At 49.1% G+C, this 13901-nt stretch overlaps 1 protein-coding gene across 2 annotated transcripts in view; it reads right to left on the bottom strand.

Annotated features, from left to right (window-relative positions):
• Positions 1 to 7905: 7905 nt before the first annotated feature.
• KIF3C (kinesin family member 3C) overlaps positions 7906 to 13901 on the bottom strand; it is a 32294-nt gene continuing 26298 nt past the window's right edge. The window contains exons 6-8 of one of the 2 annotated variants that reach the window (XM_012727460.1): positions 10798 to 10906; positions 10487 to 10639; positions 7906 to 10243 (exon numbers count right to left, since the gene is read on the bottom strand). In XM_012727460.1, coding sequence (XP_012582914.1) covers positions 10154 to 10243; positions 10487 to 10639; positions 10798 to 10906 — 352 coding nt within the window. In that variant the 3' untranslated portion in view covers positions 7906 to 10153. Of the gene's footprint in view, positions 10244 to 10466; positions 10640 to 10797; positions 10907 to 13901 lie in introns of both variants that reach the window. The other variant, XM_004686388.2, reaches the window with a different exon arrangement.

Here is a 13901-nt window from a genome sequence, read left to right as displayed (position 1 = left end):
CTGTCTCTGGTGAAGCCTCTCACCGCCCCTGAGCCTCTGGCCTGTACCCCAGTTCTGTATGCACAAATAAATAAATCTTAAAAAAAGAAAGAAAGAAAGAAAAGAGGACCCTCCCTGGTGGCGCAGCGGGTTAAAGCGCAGCACTATGAAGCTATCATAGTCACTACAGCACAAGTTCGATCCCTGGCTAGGGGGGTGACCCACATGGCATGGCAGACCTCTCCTGGCCCACCTGCTGTTCCCCTCAGCAGTGTATTTCAGTCAATCTGCCTGTTCTGCTCCCCACTCTGTCTCTAGTGAGTGAAAACTCTCACTCTCCCACCTCTGGCCTATACCCCAGTTCTGTATAAATAAATAAATCTTTAAAACCAAAAAAGAAAAGAAAGGGAGGCAGGAAGGGAGGGAGAAGGAATGGAGTGAAGGGTGGAAGGGAGAGGGGAAGAAAAACAAGAAACCCAAAATGGAGTCATTCATGCCAACTCCCAAGACTTCACATTTAACCTAAGTGTGATTTCACAGTCTCCCAGAAGTGGACTTTGAAACTAATCAATCTGGAGTTTCCAGTCATCATCCATGCCTTCCCCTAATGGAAGGGGGCTTAGCCTGAAATACTCTTTCTTTTCTTTTGCCAAAAATCTTGGCCCACCCTCTTTCAGACTATAAAAATCTTCCATTTGAAAGAACTTCCTGCAATGCTTTCCTACTTGGTAGGTGGGGTGCTCATCATTCATAAATCCTTTTCCAGAGCCAGTTAGATCTTTAAAATTAATTCAATCAGACATTTGGTATTTAACAAGCCCCACCTTCAAAATATCAGTGTGGTTAAGTCCAGAGCTGGACCTAGGAATATGCAGTCTAATGACTTCCCAAGGGACCCTCAAACTGCTGGTCCCTAGCCCACACTTTGAGAACTACTAATGCCAGCAGTCAAATAAAAGGCCTTCTGATAATGATAATTGTTAAGCTTTCAGAAAACAAAAAATGCGTAACGCAGAGCAGGCAGCCACTTTACGCTTGTGGCCAGGAAAAGCTGTTCAGAAAGGGTGGCATTAGATTTTGAGACTTTAATGATGAGAGAGGGCCAGCAGCTATCTAAAAATCTGAGGAAGGAGGCTTCCCTGGTGGTGCAAGGAGTTAAAGCACAGCACTATGAGGCTGTCCACAGCCACTGCAGCAGTTGGATCCCTGGCCAAGGAGATGACCCACATGTTGCAGCCAGGCCTCTCCTGACCCACCCACTGCTCCCTTCAGGTTTTGTTTTAGATTTATTTATTTGCTATGCATGCAGGAACTGGGGTACAAGCCAGAGGTGCAGGGGTGGTGAGAGGCTTCACCAGAGACAGAGTGGGGAGCAGAACAGGCAGACTGACTGAAATACTCTGCTGAGGGGAGCAGCAGGTGGGTCAGGAGAGGTCTGCCAGGCAATGTGGGTCACCTCTGGGGCAGGGATGAACTCGAGCTGAAGTGGCTGCTGATAGCTTAATAGTGCTGCACTTTAGCCATCAGGCAGCCCCACACACAAGTTTTAAGTGGGAAATTCATATGATCTTATTTTACATTTAAAATATAAACTCTTTTCTGTGAAATATCTCTTTGGCTACTGAGTAGAGAATGTTCTAAGGGGAGGGAGGACATAGGGAAGTTGAAAGCAAAGATAGGAACAGAGACACTGAGTTTGCTCTCCCAGAGTCAGGCAAGATGTGATGTGGGAGGGAGCAGTAGAGGAGGGCTGAGCTGGGCAGAGGCCAGGGGCTCCGTGGCAGGGCACTTCGCATGTTGCTTTGCGTTTTGTAAGTGCTGGGCAAATAGCCGTTCAATGAATGAAACGCCCGAGATTAACACCCTTCCCTTCCTTGATGAAATGAACAATAGCATCAAGATTCATTCCTGAACTGGATTCCTGTTCTGGCTGGCAACAGGGGTTTTGCATGGGTGCGTGGGTGTTGGAATTGAATGTTTTCAGCTATCATACCCTCCTTTACTCATTAGGTCTCTTGTAAAGATTTCACTGGCACCCTGCTCTTCCCCTCCCTCTTCTTCTGATTGGAAGCAGGTTCTCAACAGCTTGCTAAGAATTATTTTCCCTTTGTAAAGCAAATCAAGTGGAGGTGGCCAGGGGGCTCTGCAGTTTCAGGGGGTGAGGGGAGTGGGGACTAGGCTGGTCTCTGGGGCTCCCTTGCAGGGAGAGGCGGGGTATAAAGAGTGATTCTCCCTTACTGTGCTTAGTGCGGAAAAACAGTTTCTTCCATTAAGTGGTTTTCACGGCTCTAGTGGAATAAAATGCCATCAAAAACAAGGATTTAATTAGACAAGGAGAAAGGCCATGAGCAACTGGAGATTGCAGCTGCTGTGGCATAGCCAGCCCTGGTCTCTGCTAGACGAAGCTGAGTCAGGCAGCTTCTGCGGATCAAAGGGAGTTGCCAGAAGACCTGGAGGAAGGATCTGGGCCCCTAGGCAGGACTTCCAATGCTAGCAAAGCCCCTGAAGCCCCACCCCCCCACCCCCGGGGGAAATGTGCTTGGTATTGGCATACATTTCCAGAAGTGAAATAATCATAGAAGCAGAAAATCTGCTTTTCCTTTTCAAGGGTGACATTGACATTGTGACACTGACATTCTCGCTCTTTCCTTGGCCCCCTGGACCAAGGGGCTGGGAGAACTGCTGGAGCTAGCTCATGGTGCTCCAGGACAGGCTGCTCCTGCTGATCCCTCAGCCTTTGCTACCAGGGTGTTGTCCTTCCAGGATGGGGTGTTTCCCAGAGGAGGTCTCCGGAAGATGAGCTATCTCATGTCTCTTTAGAACTTGTCTGCAAATCCATTTCTTCTCTCTCTCCCTCTCCCTCTCTTCTACATAAATTAATCAACCAAATACAAAAATCACTGAATTGCAGAAGTGAAGTTGGTCCTTTATCCTAAGTTTAACTATTTGTGTTCTTCATCTTTCACTGAAAATATAGACAAGGGCCTCCCTGCTGGCCCGGGGGTAAGTCTCAGCATGATGGAGCTGGAGCCAGCCACTGCAGCAGGAGTTGGAACTCCAGCCAGGGAGCTGACCCATGTGGCCAGCAGACCTCTCCTGTCTCCCCTCAGCAGTGGATTTCAGCAAATCTGCCTGTTCTGCTCCCCACTCTGTCTCCTGTGAATCCTTTAACCTCCGGCTTCTCTGGCCTATACCCAGTTCTTGTATGCATAAAATAAATAAATAAATAATTAAAAAAAAATGTAGGCAGGCCCTCCCTGGTGGTGCAAATGGTTAAAGCGCAGCACTGCAAGCAAGCCCCAGCCGCTTGAGTGCTAGTTCAATCCCCAGCCCTGGAACTGACCCACATGGCGCGGCAGACCTCTCCTGATCCACCCTCTGCTCCCCTCAGCAGTGTACTTCTCAGTCTGCCTGTTCTGCTCCCTACTCTGACTCTGGTGAATCCTCTCATGGCCTCTGCACCTCATGCCCGCATCCCAGTTCTGTATGCATACATAAATAAATCTTTTTTTTTTTAATGTAGGCACGTAAAATATGTTTTTATCCATTCTCAAAAATAAAAGATAGTCTATTTTTTAATGTTTTCTTTTGGCATCATTAATTTTCTACCAATAAGCCTACTGGCTTTTGAAGGAGAAAGATGGGGAGGATATAAAGAAAGGAAGAAGGAAGGAAGGAGGAAGACTGGATGCATTTAAATTCCCCCGTGTGAGCAGTCTACTTGTGTCACCAGACTATGCCTATTTTTAAATAAAGATGACCTTTAATCAGCTACACTCCAGAGTGGTTATTGGATGAAAAGGGAGGTCACACAGACTGAGCATCAAAAATGAGTGCCTGTTCTTTCAGCTGGATGGAAGGGCAGCTGCTTAAGCTGAAGAGCGCAGCCTGCGGGAACTGTGCCTTTTGCAAGACCAAAATCATGGCAGGTCCAGACACCGATGCCCCATCCCATTTTGCTGGTATTTAAAACATACCCACACATAAAACGAATTGTGTGCTGACCACAGTTAAAAAACCTCTCTCTCTAAGTGCTACATAAATGGATTGTAAACTGCACCTCCTCTGTTCAGTACCCAAGTCTGGAGAAGCTAAAGTCAATTCATCGTGGGATTTTCAATCTGTGCAATCAGTTACGGTTGTGTATCAGATGTGCATATGTCGATGTTGTTGACATAATTATTGTTGTCATTTATTCCACCAATACAATGGGTTTATTTGGAAACAAGGCAATTTTGCAAGTGCTCTATCCTGGCAAGACACACAAGCACTTCTCCACATAAGCCAGCACCCACTTATACAGCTTTGCGGGGGCTGCTTCTGGCGCAGAGGGCCTCCCTCCCCCACTGGAGCTGGGAAGCAACACCATTTCCCATCAGGGACATAAGTTGTGTTGACCCTTGTAGTTGGGAGCCTCTCTCTTAGCCCCTCCACCTCGTCTCATAGGGTCTCTGTATTGTAATGTTCACACTTTGTCGACTGCGAAGCTGTTCCTCCTCTCCTCTGGAGACAGTCCCAACACCTGGCTGTGGAACGAAGCACCTGTCGGCCAAATATGCATGCCACACAGTAGCTGATGTATGTACACCTGTGTATGCAAGTACCAATCTGCCCATTGAGGGCCAAGTGGCAGCACCCTGAGGGAGCTCAGCCTTGGGGGTGCTGCCTGTGCACAGGACTGGCAGGGTCACAAGGCGGGACGGGCAGCTCTTTGCTCCCCCTTCTTAATAGTTCCTGTAATTCATGGATCAACATGTTAAGAGTATTTACTGAGGCCCTCCGTGGTGGCACAACAGGTTGAAGCACAGAGCTGCAAAACTAGCCGCAGCCACTTCAGCAAGAGTCCGAGCCCCGGCCAGGGAGTGACCCACATGGCGCGGCAGACCTCTCCTGTCTCCCCGACCCCCCGCTGCTCCCCTCAGCAGTGTACTTCATCAATCTGCCTGTTCTGCTCCCCACTCTGTCTCTGGTGAATCCTCTCACTCCCTGTGCTTCTGGCCTGTACCCTGGTTCTGTATGCATAAAAAAATTTTTAAAAGATTTATTTATTCCTCTGCATGTGTATATGCATCTGTGTGTACCTATTTAGTCCAAATTTCCTGACTTGGCATGTATTAACAATTTTTTTTTTAAGTTTTACATTAGTAAATGTTTCCATGGTGATACTTGTCCATTTATATTCTATTTAAAAGGAGAAAATCCTTTGGGATGAGGGCTTGGGGTGGGAAATGGTCTGTGTGTGGGGAGAACAGAAAAAGCAGAACAAATATACCAAATGGAAATGCAAAGTTGCTTTCTACCTCGAGTCACTGACAGAAAAGCTCTTCCCTGGACCTATAGCACTAAGATAGATTACTCTGAAGATACTGAAGCCTAAACCCCAGGACTCCCCACCTTTGGGGCCCACTAATGGGACCTTGATCATAAATGCATAAGGTCAGTGTTTCTTTGAAAAGTTTTTATTTTATCTTATTTATTTGATACAAGAACTGGGAAGTATGTGTGGGTATGTATGTGAAAGCATTCTCCAGAGACAGAGTGGGGAGCAGGACAGGAGGGCTGACTGAAATACACTGCTGAGGGGAGCAGCTGTGGTGACAGGAGAGGTCTGCTGCACCATGTGGGTCACTCCCTGGCCGGGGATGGAACTCGTGCTGCAGGCCTGCAGACCGCTTCATCACCAGGGAGATCTTTGAAATTTTTTTTTATTATTATTATTGAGTTTAGAAGTTTCTATTTCATCTCACTGTTGGTAACATCATGTAAGTTTTTATAATGTTGGTTAAATTTGGGAAAACCTCTGTCCAATGTCTTTCATACGAAATTCTTTGAGATAGGAGACTGCTGAGATATGACAGGCAGACACAATACCTGACCCTCACCTGGGCCCTACTGCTGTTAAGGTCACTCTTGGGAGAGTTGGACAATGGGAACTGGGCTTTGAGTGAAGAGTCTCTGAGGATTCATATGATTTTTACAGCTGTTCTGTGATTTAAAATTCTTTTTATATTAATAAAAAAAACACAAAAAATATAAGCATGGTGTCTGACATGGAAGTGGTGCCTCCCGGTCATTTGTGTGGCTTTAGGGGAATCACTTTCCTTTTCTGACTTCCTTTACCTGGTTGTAAAATGGGAGCTTTGGATGGTAATACTCAGTGTGGTTGTGTGGCACGTATTCTTCATGCCCAATTGTGAAGAAGGGGCAGGGATGACCCCAGGGGCTCCTGTGGCACCAGGGTGCCTTTGAGAGGCTGCGAGCCATGCCTGGCCTTCCTGAGAGCAGCCTCGGTGCCTGCACTGAGGTGGCAGTGGTGTGCTTGTTCAAGTGCAAATATTCAATAAACACTGGTTGAATGCACTTCCAGAAGATACATTTGAGTTCTAGGCATTAGGAAGAAAGGGGAAGGGGAGAAACAGATGATGAATGTGTTGGGGTTTTTTTGTTTTCTTTTAGGGATTTTATTTAGAAGAATTGGGTGTGCGGCCAGAGGTGCATGGTGAAAGGATTCACCAGAGACAGAGTGAGGAATGGAACAGACAGATCTACTGAAATCCACTGCTGAGGAGAGCAGCAGGTGAGACAAGAGAGGTCTGTTGCACCATGTGGGCAGCTCCCTGGCCAGGGATGGACTTCAGGCCATAGTGGTTTCAGCACTGAGACTTAACCTCTAGGCCACCAGGGAGACCCAGATGATGACTGTATTAGGAAAGCAAAAGCATTTCCAGAAACCCCTAGTTAACGTCTACTTATATCTCCTTAGTCAAAATGAAGTCCTGTGGCCACCTATAGCTGTAAGGAAGCCTGGGAATGAGTATTTTTAGCTGGGTGCACACTCTTCTTGAGCAAAACTTTTAGAAGTAAAGATGGGAAAGTCAACCTATAGCGTCAGGCTAAACCACATGGGTCTATCCTGAATTATGAGACAGAACCTCCAAGGCTGATCATTTGCATACTGGTGATCCCTGGACCACATTCTAAGAATGATCAGAATATAGGATGAACCTGAAGCAAGCTTTTCTTAAGCCATTCTGGGTGATGGGCACACTGGTCATGGACATCTGCTGTCTTGTGGACAATGCACTCTACCCCCAGTGCCATCCCCTGTCATCTCTTTGAGAGTGTCCTTAAATCTCATCTTGAAACCGTGACAGTAATTTCCACCTGGGAGGATTAAATGAGCGTTAGTGCATGAAAGACCAAACACAACACCTGGTAGGCAGACCCCTCTCGACAGCAGAGTCACCCCAGTCCTGGATGCCCATTCATCTTAGGCCTCAGGCGTGGACAGAGGGAGGTGGCCTTGGGGGAAAACTCCAGTGTCTGGACAACGGGCTCACAGCATGTTTTCCACACCAGGCCAACTTCTGAGCTCCTGGGTGAGGGACTTTTTTGCAGCAACTACTTTTCATTTCCTGTAAGACATCCCCACGCAACAGGCAGCCAATAGCTAGAATCCAGAGGGAGGGGCGAGGCCGTGGGAACAGTGGATAAGGAGAAACTAGACTTTCGATTTATTCTGACCCAGTGTCCACCACATCCCAGGCACCTCGATGTGCCTTGCACACATTATTTCCTGCTTTAATCTCTCTCAGCTGATACGTCTAGCAGATGGGGTAGAGCTGTCAAATCTGGACAACACTGAGGCTGCTCTGAAATCAGAAATAGCTCAGAATTACCTGGGCAGGGACTGCTAGCCTAACATGCAAACAGCTGCTCTGGACACTGGATTCAGACTCGAGTTTGGGCCCCGTCTGAGGACGGGGTGGAGGGGTCCCCTTTTACTATGCAGCCAGTTCTTTTCCAAGGTGCAGCTGGGCCCCAAATACTCTTGGGCCCCTAATGGAAACACAAGAGTGAGAGAGACAGGAGAAAATGAGAAGGGGGAAAGCCGGAAGAAACAAAGGGAAGAACAGGCAAGCCAGCGACTCTGTAACGATACTCATTCCTTTATTACCACTGTGTTCATCCGAACAGAACTGGGGCCTTCAGCCGCTGGCAGCGCTGAACTGCAGGTGCATTTCAGCTCAACAGCGAGGCCTCATCCTAAGCCAAGAAGACATAGGGTAATGTTATATATATATATTTATATATTACATATGTCCTGTATTGTCATAGTGACAAGAACGGGCCACCGTGTTGTTAACCACTGTCCTAAAGACCATCGCAACACACATGGAAATTTGGTCCTAATCAAGGCCCTTTCTTTGTCAACCAAATACATCAAAAGGAAAAGAGAAGAGAGAGACTGAGATCCAGCCACCCTGGTGGCCCTGTTCCCAGCATAACTTACACCCCTGCGGAGGTAAACACACACCGAAACACACACGCACAGACGCACGGACACGAAACTGCAGGCAGGAGCCTCTCCTCCTACCACACCTTGGGCCCAGCCTGCAGACTGGGGGTGGTGAAGTTGGATGTTTTGTGCTATAAGACAGTGAGGGTAGAGATCAGACAGTGCAGTTGATGTGTCCAAGGGATGAATGGGGGTGACACGTGCTGCTTTATCCACAAACAAGAAAGCGGTCAGTGGTGGAGGTTGCTCCAGGCAGGCCCAGAGGCACCCCTGTGCCCAGGCCTGGGATGTCTACACATAACTCCTGTCCCAGCCACAGCCAAAACTCTAATCTGACTCCTGAGTCTCGATCTCCCGGGCTCTGATGAAAATGTTATTTCCTTGAAGGACAAGAGCAAATAGTACTCAAGTTGCCCAACCATCTAGTCCAGTAATTACAGCAGAAACGACAGCATTGTTGAGTTAAACCAAACCATCATTTGGTCCTTTGAGCAAAATGTGGACTGACCAAGAAGGGTTCATTTCCTGATGGAAAGAGAATAACCAGGTCACCAGCCCCCATGCCTCCTCCCATGCCACATTTCAGGCAGGTGTGTCAGCGCAGGTCTTTCCTCCATCACTGGGCTCCTCATATTCCAGGAACTGGAGACTCCCACCAGCAGGGGTTTGGAATCCTAAGCCACTTGTTTTCGCTCATGCTCACTTCATCCCTCCACCAAAATATACACTCAATGAGTACGTCAATGAAAACTAATCTCTGTTTTCGGTAGAAATTTACTTATCACTCAAGATACCTGGAGACACTTAGGATGTCGCAAAGGTAGGTGAAGAGCATCTCCCCAGGCACCACTGTGCACCCTGCTGAAGAAAGGGTTAGGTCTCGACAGATCAGTGCTCCAGAATCCGGGGTGACAGGCAGAGCTGGCCGATTGTGCGGGGGCTCTGACTTCTGTGCTCCCCGAGCAGGAAAAGCAAGATCCCCACTCCTTTGTTGAGCTGAGGAGAAAGACATTGATGGCTCCACTGTAAGCTGTGGGACAATGACCGAGGGAGCAGCCTCTCAAAGACGGGAAATTGGCTTGATGGCTTGTTGGCCAAAGTTACTTCACCAAGGACAAAGAAACCAAGGGCCCCAGAGGAGGGTCTTCCCTGGATGACGCCATGTTGTCTCCATGACTGTTTCATTCCTGAAGGTCCTGAGGAGACAGCGACTGGTTGGGGCACGACTTCCTTCCGAGGGGTCGGGAAGGCGGCCGAAAGCCGAGTCTGAGAAGCCATGGGTTCTTGCCAAAGCTGAAGAGCGTGGGCTGTTGATGATGTCGTTTACAGTCCTTGAAAAGAAGCCCAAGAGCTGAAAGAGGTGCTGGAGGCCCAGAGAGTGAAGAGCAGGGCTCTGGCCACTGGGAGCACAGGCCCAAACCCGCAGGGCTTCTCGCGTCCTCACAGGATGCCTGGGGTGGGGGGGGCATCTAGGCCCAGAAAGTGCTTAGGAGTGGCTCACGTGTGGAGGAGACGGAGATGATGAAGTGAGACCAAGAGAATAAGTGCTCTCTTCTCAGGCACTGGCCGCCTTCCCTGTTGGGGGCAGCTGACAGGGAGAGGCTTGAGGTGTGACTGGGGAGCAGGGGCCAGTCAGGAGAAAAGGAGGCTGTACAGTGACCGCGGCAGGCGAGGGCGAGGACATTGCCCCCACTCTCACTGAGCTCCACGAATAAATAACGTTAATTAAATAAGGGAGGCTGACAGAGGCACACCTGCCGGACCCACCCCTCACACACACATGCACGCGCACACACACAGCGAGGCGGATGAGATGATCAGGGCCGCGGCCCCATCCCACGAGTCTGGCTGAGGCCGTCTGCCTGAGGGCGTCACTCATGGTCTAGCACTGCTGTGGGGCGCAGCGCGGTGGGGGCCAGCGAGGCATGTGTGGTGGCAGGCGGAGGCCGCTGAGGACTCTGGCACCTGCAGGGGAGAGGGGTGAGGTGGGTGAATCGGGCGGTTTGGGACGTGCCAGGATAGTGAGGCCTTTCCTCACCCTGTAGAAACTCCCCACCCCTGGGCCCCAGTCATCTCTGCCCTCTCTTCACAGTCTCTAGGTACCACCACAACCCGGCTGAGCCCCAGCCAGCCCAGGCGATGTCCTGCCCCCGAGCCCACTGCCCACGCTGACCGCGGTGGCACTGACCAGGATCTGGACTTCCGTACTTTAGACGTGGAAGGTCTTTCCAGGAAGCTGTCCAGCCGCATGAGCCGCTCCATGTGTAGTGCCCGAGGGTCTTGTTCTTGGTCTTGTGAGAATTCCATCTCAAAGACAGCTGGAGGAGACACATCCAACTCCAAAAACATGATGTTTTCAGCCTGTGGCAGGAAAACCACACCAGGCGTGAGCAGCAGCACCGAGGACGGAGCCTTCTGGGCACGCAGCAAATATGGGGGAGCAAGGGAGGGCAGAGGAATCGGAGCTGTGAGCCTCCCCTGGGCTCTCCCTTCCCCTCTTTCCCTTTCCAGCTTCTTACCCTGTACCTGGGGTGGGACCCCATTGCCATGGCAACCCGAGCGTACTGGCTGATTGGCCTCTTATAGCCCACTGCAGATGTTGGCCGTTTCTTCATTTGGCTGTTATTGCTGTAGGGAAGAGACTTATTATAATTATTCCTTTATTAGAATAATTTTCCTTCTAACACAAAAAGAAAAATGACACTACGATGAATTTATTATCTTTCAGGTAGCCAGGAGGCCCTGCAGAGTACAGGTTCTGGAATTTCTTTCCCATGCACTGATTCAACTTGACAACGAAAATTAATATGATGTAAGGGGGAGCACATTTTTTCAATCTTATTTCTCAAATTCATACACTGATTTTACATACTACAAAGACTCACTGGTGATCAGTGGCTCTTATTTTCATGCCTTCATAGAAAGGAGCACAATAAAATGATTAAAACCTCCGACTGGAAATGCAAGGGTCCCAAAGTGGCCGAAGGAATCTCGAAAATGAACAAAGATGGAAGAGTCTCATTTCTTGGTTTCAAAATGGATTGCAAAGCCAGTAATCAAGACAGTGTGTGAGCGGCACAAAGAGAATGCGTAGACCAATGGGATCGAGCTGAGGCACCAGAGCACACCCATACATCATGGTTAACTGATTTTCGACAGGATGCCAAGACCATTCAGTGAGGACACAACAGTCTTTTCACAAGTAAGTGATGCTGGAACAACCAACTACCCACAGCCAAAAATGGAAGCCGGGGCCCTACCTTGCACCCTGTCTGCTCCATTGTGTGTGTGTGTATGTGTGCGTGTGTGTGCGTGCTCAACAAGCCTTTATTTTTTCAGACTTATCCATGTAGTGTAGTTCAATATCAGGTTATTGAAGTTTAACAACACTGAGTGTTTTAAGGAATCAATATATCACTTCCTATATTTTCCTTCCTTTTTTTCTTGCTGATTTTCCTCTCTCCCTCTTTTTTTCTCTTCAACACAGCACTGCCATGAACATGAACAAGTGAACTTTTCTGTGTAGTATCTAAGGTACATTTCAGCAGGTTCCCCAGCATCTACTCGCAGGATCGCTTGCACGGTCATGTCCGGGCATTTTTCATTAGGCCAGATATTGCCAAGTCACTCTGCACAGTGGCTAGGCCTAGCAACGTTTCCCTTGCTCTATGGTCTACACTGGTGTATCCAATGTTTTACTTTCAGTAGCCTGATGAGGGTGTACTAATTTTTTTACTCAAACAAGGAAAGGAGACAGGAAAGGTATTTCTGCTTTGAAAAAAATGGCACAGGTTTTGGAGAAAAACAGATCGGAGTTTGAATGTTGGCTTTGCCTCTTAACGCTCTGGTATCTTGGGAAGTAACTTAACTTCTCCGAGCCTCTTATCTCCATCATACAGAACAACTGAGATTAAGCAGACCTGTCCTTAGTCCAGTCCACCACCAGGGCTCACCGCTGGGCTTATTCTCAGTTCCACTTGCTAATTTCCAAAAGGGATACACATGAGCAATGAAAAAAGCCAGAAGACAGACAGTCAAAAGACAGGAGAAGAAACAGGCCAGTAATTGTGGATAGGACTTTCTGTCTTTGGGGAGAACAAGCTGTGCAAGAAGAACAAGGCCTGTCTTCTGCAGCACACAGCGCTGAGGAGTCGTATTCCTTTGGTTCCCTTTATCCAGCCTATAAAGGAGCACTGGACCTCACTCAGGGGTCTCTGATGGCCCCTCTCTATAGACAAAAACAAAGATCAGGCAGCAGAAGCCCAGCTTCCCCGCATGGAAAGTGGGTGGGGGGACTCCAGGAGATGAGGAGACTGGATGTGGGGAGCCAGAGTCTCCTGGCGGCTCTAGAGGAGGGTGATGGCAGGGGGTGAAAGCACAGCACTATGATGCCATCTGCAACCACTATCGCGTGAATTTGATCCCCGGCCAGGGAGCTGACCCACATGGCACAGCAGACCTCTCCTGTCTCGCCCGCTGCTCCCCATAGCAGTGTATTTCAGTGGATCCACCTGTCCTGCTCCCCACTTTGTCTCTGGTGAATCCTCTCAACCACCTCCCCGCACCTCTGGCAAGTACCCCAGTTCTGTATGCATAAATACATACATCTTAAAAACAAACAAACAAACAAAACCCTGATCATTTATAAGCTGTGTCTATGCATCCCATTAGAAACTGATGACTTCAGAAAAGCCAGGTGCCTTTTAGGTTCAAAAGTCAGACAATTAGGAAGCAAGTGGAAACTGAACCTTCCCAAGTTCCTTCTTGAGGACGGCCCACTGTCTTTCCAGGTCACACAGAGCAGCCTGGACTAAAGCCGCTTGCAGCCTGCAGACTCTGGGAAAAGGACAGAGGGCCAGGGCTGGGTGAGCAGTGTGAACTGACCCAAAAAAGATGCGAGGGCTATTCTGGGGTGGCAAACAGAAAGAAGGGGCGGAGGGAGCAGAGCCTGTAAGTGGGACACCAAACTCCCACTACTCCCTCTTGGGCCCTAGGCCTCCTTTCCACATTCAATCCCTGTAGCACTGGGGCTGTGGCCAGCTGCCCAGATCCAAGGTCTGGCTGCGCTTATAAGCCCGCTCCCAGCAGAGACCACAGCCATCCTGCGCTCCAGGGACTCCCCAAGGTCTCTTCAGACTCTCCCTCAATATGCAGCCAGTCCCATCTTTCTTCTCAGCTCCATCACAGGGGCTGACCCCATTCTCATTACCGGCTCTGTCTGGCCACCCCTTTCCTTCTTCGGGTCTGAACACCACAGGCTCCTACGTCACAGGCTGTGTTTTCCTTCACGGCCCTTCTCCTGCATCTGCTGTGGCTGCAGGATGCACGAGTCCCCGAGAGGCAGTGGTCAGTCTCACAGCACCCCTGCTTGTCTACACTGTGCCCCACCCTTGCCCCCTCACACTGTCCCACAGCCTGCCCGGGAAGGTGGGAACCCTCCCTTCATTCTCACTGAATGAAGGGCTGGTGAAGAAACCCAGGATCACAGCCCAAAGCTGAGAATGTTCTCCCTGAGGTAAACTTTGCATCACTAATGAACCCACTTCAACTCTCTGTCCTGATTCTACTTAGACCGAGGAATACTCGCACTTTAAACTTGGGGACCTGTGGATGAAACATCGAA

This window comes from Condylura cristata, unplaced genomic scaffold (assembly GCF_000260355.1).
Source record: "Condylura cristata isolate star-nosed mole 26May11 unplaced genomic scaffold, ConCri1.0 scaffold00020, whole genome shotgun sequence".
Taxonomy (NCBI): domain Eukaryota; kingdom Metazoa; phylum Chordata; class Mammalia; order Eulipotyphla; family Talpidae; genus Condylura; species Condylura cristata.
Note: the sequence above shows the minus strand (reverse complement) of the source record. Positions and strands in the feature narration are given on the sequence as shown.